Source organism: Maylandia zebra, linkage group LG7, assembly GCF_041146795.1.
Source record: "Maylandia zebra isolate NMK-2024a linkage group LG7, Mzebra_GT3a, whole genome shotgun sequence".
Lineage (NCBI taxonomy): Eukaryota > Metazoa > Chordata > Actinopteri > Cichliformes > Cichlidae > Maylandia > Maylandia zebra.
The window spans coordinates 34,808,398-34,816,926 of NC_135173.1; the positions used below are offsets into that span (position 1 = coordinate 34,808,398).

The window sequence follows — 8,529 nt, forward strand, 5'->3', positions numbered from 1 at the left end:
AGCATTTCTTTGTTATATGAGGCTTTACAGCAAAATAGGAGGCTTACTTTTTTATCGTACATGGTTGGATGATGTGAGTGGTATTTATAGCATTGTAAGAATTAAATATTGCTTCTACACAGTAGAGCGTCTGTCATTGTCTATCAGAATTAAGCTCAGGTCCTTGAAAAAAGCATTTCCTTGACTAGTTTCCTGTAACCATGGTAATAGGAAGCCCTCTCCAATCACGTTTTTGTACTGTATGTCAGGGAAGTGAACAGCTTCCTGCTGTTTTCACTGGCTTCCTCTCCACTGGTGTGAACTCAGGATTCCGCATTAGGTCCTGGAAAGCTGTGCAGCTTTTAACCACAGCTCTTGTTGTGAGCAGTTTTTTTCTGTTTTCTGCATTTTCTAATGAATTTGCCCTCAACGCAGTCACATTTGAATGACGTAAGTTTAAACTTTCTTGTAAAAATTTAGACCAAACAGGAGTTTAGGCAGTGGCAGTTTCAAGATTTCATTTTTATTTCTTATGTTTTCAATACTTTTCAGGTGATTACTCGAGTGAACAAAACCAGTGAGATCAATTAATTTCTCTAATAATGTGATTTTGAAGCTTTATCTAAATTTATTTTCATATCACTGCTCAGTGGGACACGAGAGCTGCATGTATAAAATCAGCTGTCAGCTCTGACTTTAAAAATCTTTTAAAGATTTGCTAACTTTGCCCTAAAGTAAGGTTTTAAAAGTCATACTTAAAGCACCTTCATCTTTGCTGTTGTGTGATTCTGCATTCGGGATTCTTCATTGACATGTCTCGTCTCTTCTACACTCTCTGGCTATTTTGTTAGCTACGTCTTGCTAGTTCTAGCTGGGCTCCCTTTGATCTTCACTACTACATTAGTTCACATAGATTCAACAAGATGCTGGAAACATTCCCCAGAGATTTTTGTCCATATTGACATTATAGCATTAAACAGTTACTGCGGATTTGTCGGCTGCACATCCATGATGCAAATTTCCTGTTTTTCCACATTCCAAAGGTGCTCTCACCAGAATCAGATCTGTTGACTTTGGAGGTAACAGTGAATTGCTTGCCACATTCAATAAACGAGTTAAGATTATTTGAGACATGATGTATTATAATGGCAGAACTGTGGTCATAAAGGGGTGGACATGGTCAGCAACAATACTCAGGTAGGCTGTTGTGTATAAACAGCACTCACTTGGTTGTAACGAGTGGTTATTTCAGTTACTGTTGCCATCGAATCAACTCCAAGCAGTCTGGCTATTCTCCTCTGACCTCTTCTAGCATCAACAAGATATTTTCACACAGAGAAAATGCTGCTCACTGGATATTTTCTCTCTGTAAAGCCCAGAAATGATTGTGTGGGAAAATTCCAGTAGCTCAGCAGTTTCTGAAATACTCAGCCCAGCCTGTTTGGCACCAACAACCATGCCATGTTCAGTGTCACTTAAATCACCTTTCTTCCCCATTCTGATACCCAGTTTGAACTTCAGTCGATCATCTTAACCATGTGTTTTTGACTAACTGTATTAGGTTGCTGCTGTGTGATTGGCTGATTGCTGCTGTTAAAGTGGTCAATGGGCATAATGTTTCCGATATAACATATTAAATATACTATATTAAACATGGTCTGTGTTAGTTTTAGATTGTTTTTTTAAACTCTTGAATCTTTAGGAATCAATAGAGATGGGATAAGCAAGACAAGCACAGAGATATGTTGGCAACTGCCTGGTAACCACTGGTTGTTTAGATACCCACCACTATAAAGTCTGTGTTTGGGTTACTGTGGTAATAGTCTGTTGGGTTCACAGTAAGTGAGTGGATGTCTTTTGTCCAACCTCTTATTTAGACATCTTCCTCTCACAAACCTAATGGATTCTTTCCAGTGATAAGGCAGTGTTATACATGTGGAAAAAAAAACTGTAGAGGGAATATTCTGCCATTGTCTGCAGTGAGAGTGAAAACATCTTAGAATGACAGTGAACTACATAAAAGATAACAAAAGCATATCAGACAGAGCAGGCATACAGAGAAAGTTTATTTTATATTTCAGAGAGACTAAAAACCACTTCCTGGGGAGTCACGAACACACTTGCGAGAAAGAAATGGAGAACTGATTTACATCAAGCTGCACTCCATTACTCCTCCTCACTGGATCAAACTGGCAGCGATGCAGCTTGGTCATCCAGTCACCATCAGCACTTCTCTCCAAATCCCTCCCCAACCTCAGAGTCTGATATCCAGGAGCCGACACCCATTCCTGCTGGACTCCATCCAGCCCGTGTTGGTCAGGGCTATCATCAATCCAAAACGGGGGATGGAGGAACCTCTCCAGCCGCAGACTCCACAAAGCCCCAGTAACTGCAACTCATCGGGACCTGGTGGGAAATCCTGCTGGAGTTTAGACCTGAGGGTGGCTATTCTTCTGCTTACTCTGGCAGGAGCAGTAATCCTCCTGCTGCTGTACAGACTGTTACAGCTGAGACACAGGTGTGTACATGTGTAATAACATGTAGCCAAAAGGTAAATTGATGTCAGGCTTGTTTGGTAAGTCATCTGTGTGCGTCTTGACCCAACTCAGTTTGGCCTCAGAAATGGGATCCGAGTTTTACCACTATATTTATTTGGTGTTATGTTTTCTTCAGGCTGAGGATGGCCAGAGCGAGGCATGCTTTGGAGTACACCAGCTTCTACCACAGTGGCACCTACACACTCAAACACCCCACACCTTGTCAGGAGCTGCCAGAGAAGAACAGGGCAGTACCTGAAGACACTGCACCACTCCAAACCATAACCTCAGTGACACCTGCTGTCATCACCCCAGTGCCACCTCCATCGCTGCCCTCACCGGCACCCCCTCCACTGCCACTCCCCCCACCTCCTGTCCTACCACGTCCACCTCTTCACCCTCCAGTTTCTCTCCCTCCAACACCCCCTGTCCTGTCACTCCCTCTTCCCGTGCCTGTCATCCACACCACCCCGCCCAGCCCTCACCTGTCATGGGGTGCCTGCTCAGATGCAGATGTTTATTCTCGGATTGGGACTTTCAGGCCATCCAGGCTTTCCAACCTCTCCAACCAGTCGACAGTCATCCTGTTTGAACACTCATCTGTTTGAACTCTCACAGAATGTGTGTGATCTCCTCAAGGAGTCTGTGACTGTGACAAGGATTACAAGATGTTTCCTGTACTCTATGTTTGTGTGTGTAATATACAGCAAAATATAAGAGGTTAACGTTTCAAAACTTTAAAACATGAAGTTTGCACTTTGTCAGCCACTGAAGGGCTTTATTGACAAAAAAGAAAGAAAGAAAAAAGCAGATGCAATAAAATTGCAATTTAATTAAAAACACCTCTATTATAACCATGTTTTTTTCTTAACTGGATTGTGACGTCAGGAGGACAGATGAAACCCTCCACTTGTCCAAGAAGCAGGACTAAAAAACTACCAATAGCAGATGAACACTATGTAAAACAGGGCTTATGAATACATTGACTTTTTGGTGGAGGATTTCAGAAGCGAGGTACAACAGTGAACATCTACAGTCATCTGTAAAACATGGCAGAAGGTTGCATTTCAGTCAGTGGTGTCAGGGAATGTGTTAAAGTTGATGTGAATGCAAAAAAAGCACAGCCAGATCCACCAATCAGAACCATTTGGAAGCATCTGATTGACAACAGCTTCATTTCTCAGCATGACAGGGATCCCATGAAAAGAAAAAATTAAGAATTTGAAAATTCATGGATTAGAATGAGTGTAGGCAGCACGGTGGCACGGTGGTTAGCACTGTTGCCGCACAGCAAGAAGGTCCTGAGTTCAATTCCACCATCAGGCCGGGGTCTTTCTGTGTGGAGTTTGCATGTTCTCCCCGTGTTTGTGTGGGTTCCCTCCAGGTACTCCGGCTTCCTCCCACCGTCCAAAGACATGCAGCTTGTGGGGATAGGTTAATTGGAAAATCCAAATTGCCATTAGGTGTGAATGTGCGAGTCAATGTGAGTGCGAATGGTTGTCTGACCCTGTGTGTTGGCCCCGCGACAGACTGGCGACCTGTCCAGGGTGTACCCCACCTCTCGCCCTATGACAACTGGGATAGGCTCCAGCGCCCCCCATGACCCTGAAAAGGAGAAGCGAAAGTGAATGGATGGATGGATATAATGATTGTATTTTAGAGTTTAAAATAGTTTGATCAAAGACCTTTCAATCCTGGTGGATTAACCATTACAGAAACATAAAAAATAAGTTACCTATGCTGTTAATTTAGGGCAGATATGGCATAACGCTTGCATTTTGTGGTGTCCTCATAAGTTTGTTAAGCACTGTATAACGAGTCCATCACCAGGTAGTTAGTAACACATTTTTGTGTTTTCGTTGTGTGACCACATTCAGGTGTGAATAAGAAATTCTGCATTACATACTTCATCGTGCAGATTGAGAAAATACACACCCTGTTATTTGTCTTAAAATATTGTAATATAAAAAATAATAATAATAACGACATTTTTAAATATTAAAAAAATAACCATGATCCCTAGTCCCTTTAGCTATCTAGTGATCACCTAATGATTAACTCACTATTACTTTCTGCCTCTTTCTGTGGCTCCTTAATAATGAGCATCATAACTTACAAAATGATCATTTTGTTTTCTTTAAAACTCGACGACAGTGTTTAGGAAAATGTTCACTACCATCATAAATCAAGAGACCTGTAGGTTCATTTTCTCATATTCTCCTGTACATTCTGATGTTTAATGGCCTCCTGAGTTAGAAATATGGGATTAATGTCAATGCCATCCTTCCAGCCCTCTCACCTGGATGCTGTTAGTCTCCTAAAATGAGACTGTTATCTCTTAGTGGCTAATACTGTTTAATCCTTCCATGAAAAATGGGGATTCAAGTAAACAGTGCATGTATCATCAAATTTTAAGAGGAACTTTAACTAATGATAGAAGTCATGTATATGTATAACCATGTATAATTTCTTCTGCATGAAGTAGTTCTGAAGTTTGAAGGATTCTTAAAGTGGATATGCAACATTTCAAAATGAAGAACTTTGATTAATATTCAACACATCCAGAAAACAAACACATTCATATTCATCCTTGCCTGACATTTCCTCATTTTATTTAATTGCCTCTGCTGTATATTGTTACAAATGTCTTTCCTCCTCAGCTTACAACCACTTACGAGACATTGCAGAAGCGCATGCACATATTGAATTAACTGGCTTTTAGAATGGAGACCGTGACCCCACGAGCAGACTTGTATGCAGAAATGACTAAAGATACAAGGTACACAAGGTTGCAGTTTTCACCCCAGCAGGCAGAGAGCAACAAACAACCATCAACTAAAACAGCTTCCCTTTACAAACTAATGTTGAATTATAAATGAGAGGTTGGTTGGAAAAAACATATTGAAATATTGAAGAAAAATTCACCTTGTTAATGTGGCCACTAAGATCACCATAGAAACAAGATGTTAGATGTCAGACGTTGCCTTTGTGCCAATGGGGCTTTTTAATATGTGCTAACTTCATCCACTGGGGAAGAGCACTAATGAAATAGTTAAGAGTTGAGCGATTGCATTGTTAAACATACGGTTTAATAATCATGTTTGAATTTTTTGCTGTTAAAGGCTTATATTACTAAATGAAGCAAAAGCTTATGATACAGAAAGAGACAGAGGGGGGGCATGAATGCAAAGAATGGTGTGAAACAGGGAGGGACGCTGCCATGAAAACCCAGCTCAGGAAATACCTCCCAACTGAGGAAACAATGAGCTCTGCTACTGCAACAATTCAGTAAAAATGGTTAAGATAAACAGGTTAGGAGCGCTACGTTTCCAATCGGGCAGTAGTTTATTTATTACAAACCACTTGAGTTTTGCATTGTGGAGGGCACCCTGAAGTAATTAAGTGCATGTTGTTATTCATGCAAAGTAAGAAAATATGTCAAAAGTTGTCAGTATTCCAGTTATCAGCATAAAAACTAGACTGAAAATGAGTGAAAAGAACATAATTGTTCTTTTCAAACTGGTCAGTCTACCTGTAACTTAGCTGCACAAATCTAGTGATACCTCAAATCTCAGCGCAGGGAAATTTGATTAATGAGGCAAACTGACCTCTACAGGCAATATTTGATGCTGGTGTGTTTTGTTGCTTACAGTGAATTTCCTGTTTGGCCAGATAAAGCTTTCTGCTTAGCCAGCATTAGCTTAAGTAATAAAGTGGACAACTTGGCATTCATTGTAGCAGCTAGCTGGCTAACATTATCTCTAGAAAAATGCTGTCTCTAGCCACAACAATCTTCATTGTCTTTAGTTAGTGATCAATGGACTCCATAAGCTATCATAAACTAGTGCTGCTCAATGATGAAAATGCAAACAGAGGTGATTTTCTTAAAAAGAAAGAAAAAAAACTAGGGAACAAATAAAAAACAAGCAAGCAAACAAAAATAGCTAAGAGGCTGTTAGAGGAAACTGTATGTCAGTGTGATACAAGCCAATTTAAATGCTCCCATTTTCATATTAACATTCACATCAGAGTTATTAGTAGTGAAATACTGAAGTACTCCTATTCGTTAAGTTAATCACTGAATAGCATATTGCTTGTGCTGAGAATCACTGGATTAAAAGCATATAAACTATTAGGAGGAATAGATCGATTTTAATTACATGTACACCGATCAGCTCAGCAGCCACAACTGATCCCTAGAAGGTCAGCTGAATTGATTATTGCTACACTGGATTTAAGGGAACCTTATGAGATTAGGTAAGATCACAAGCTTATTTCCTGCAAGAATTTCTTTCCCAAAAGGTAACACGGGTAGCACAAGTGCATGTTCTTCTGCAAGGCGGCATATTTTGTAGAAATATGTGACTATATAGCTAATGAATGTTGTCTCTTGGTGTTTTGTTTTGGGGTTTTTTTGACAAGAAATGTTTAGATAGAAAGAAAGATAGTTAATGAATATAATTCATACAGACTGTCATGGGCTTTTGACCCAACATTTTGAGTTTTGGAATGTTTTGAGTTTTCTGTGAGCTCATGAGCTCTATATCTATATCTCTATATCTAGTTCTTTCAACATAACATAACATATTGTCTATGTATCCTGTTCATGGGGTCTGTAGGTTTGCACTCCTTTTAAATAAAAAAAGAGAAAACTATTCAATATACTTCAGGTATTTATGATAATTATTATCTATAACAGTGAGTAAAAGTGTTCTAAATCTTGCTTGGCTCTGTCTGACTGGTAGGAACAGTGTTTGCAGTGCTAAATAAAATGAAATACAGTTTCTGTCCCTACTTAACTCATGTAACTGTGTATCAGATCGAGGATCATTACTTACTGCGTCATAGTCGCCATTTGCTGGAACGAGTGTGTCGACGATCACACAGTCCAGTGACCGGGTATCGATGACTTCACACATCATACACTACAATTTTAATGCATTGAGTTTAACAGATTGGACATCCCTATCTTGTTTTTGTAAACCAGATGGCACAAGAGAGGGTGTTTATAACTTACACTTTCATTCCAAAAGACTACAGATGGGTTTTTAGGTCAGTACAGCTAGTTTTGATTTCTGTGCCACACAGTTTATTGAAAGTTATAAAAAATATCAAACATTAAAGACCTTATCCTTTCCTAAAAGCTGCATGCTGTGTTTTTGTTATCGCCTAAAAACAAACGTGGTGTTAAACAATGAGGAAATGCTGAAAGGTAAATCTCAGTTACCGCTGGAATCACACAGCCAAATTCCAGAGAAGATTGCTGTCAGCTGTCGGCAATAAAAACAGACTTCCACCTTCACAAAGTTTATATGTGTCCCAAAACATCCATACAGGCAGATTTAAGAGGCAGATGGAAAATGTCATGGATTGATCCATCCTTAATAACACAGGATGAGGATGCGTGGAAATTGCTTTCCCAAGCGACATAGACAATATTGTGCTTTGAACATCGAGAGAAATTTTCCATTCCTCTGAAGGAAAACAAAAAGGCTGTGCTATGACTGACGTTTTCGTCTTCCTCTCATTGTTTACAAATGAACCAGAATGCATGGACAAAACTACAGTGGGAGAAATGACAACTGCTTTTTTAAAATTAGTGACTAAATGCAAAAATCTTTGTGGAATCTATTTTTCCTTTGAGTTCAGTTCATTTTTAATTTTTCCAACAGCATGTTCTTTTCTTTATAATTATCAATATTCACCATTTCAATTGATGTAGCAAAGAACTTCAGAAATCCTTAATAACTTAGTTATTTCCTATCTTATAATCACCTCATTTGGTTGATGATTAAGCTTTTCTTTAAATGAGATTTTACTTGCCTGGGTCCACACTATAGACTGTATATTAAAGATGGATGAATCCACTGTAAAGTTTGCCCTAATTTTCGGGTTTTAGTCACCAGTTTTTTGAAACTCGATCAGATCAGCCAATGCCAGCAAACTTTATCAGCAAACTGCATTTAAAGCTTTCAATACAATGTCAAAAATAGCTGCTAACTAAGAAAATAAT

At 39.3% G+C, this 8,529-nt stretch overlaps 1 protein-coding gene across 1 annotated transcript; it reads left to right on the forward strand.

The window, feature by feature from the left end:
- The first annotated feature begins 301 nt into the window (after nt 1-301).
- LOC101466752 (uncharacterized) lies at nt 302-3,370 on the forward strand. The gene is made up of 3 exons (XM_004538498.3): nt 302-429; nt 2,061-2,497; nt 2,653-3,370. Exons 2-3 carry the CDS (start codon nt 2,178-2,180, stop codon nt 3,122-3,124), a joined length of 792 nt encoding a protein of 263 aa, XP_004538555.3. The 5' UTR covers nt 302-429; nt 2,061-2,177; the 3' UTR covers nt 3,125-3,370.
- The last annotated feature ends 5,159 nt before the right edge of the window (nt 3,371-8,529 follow it).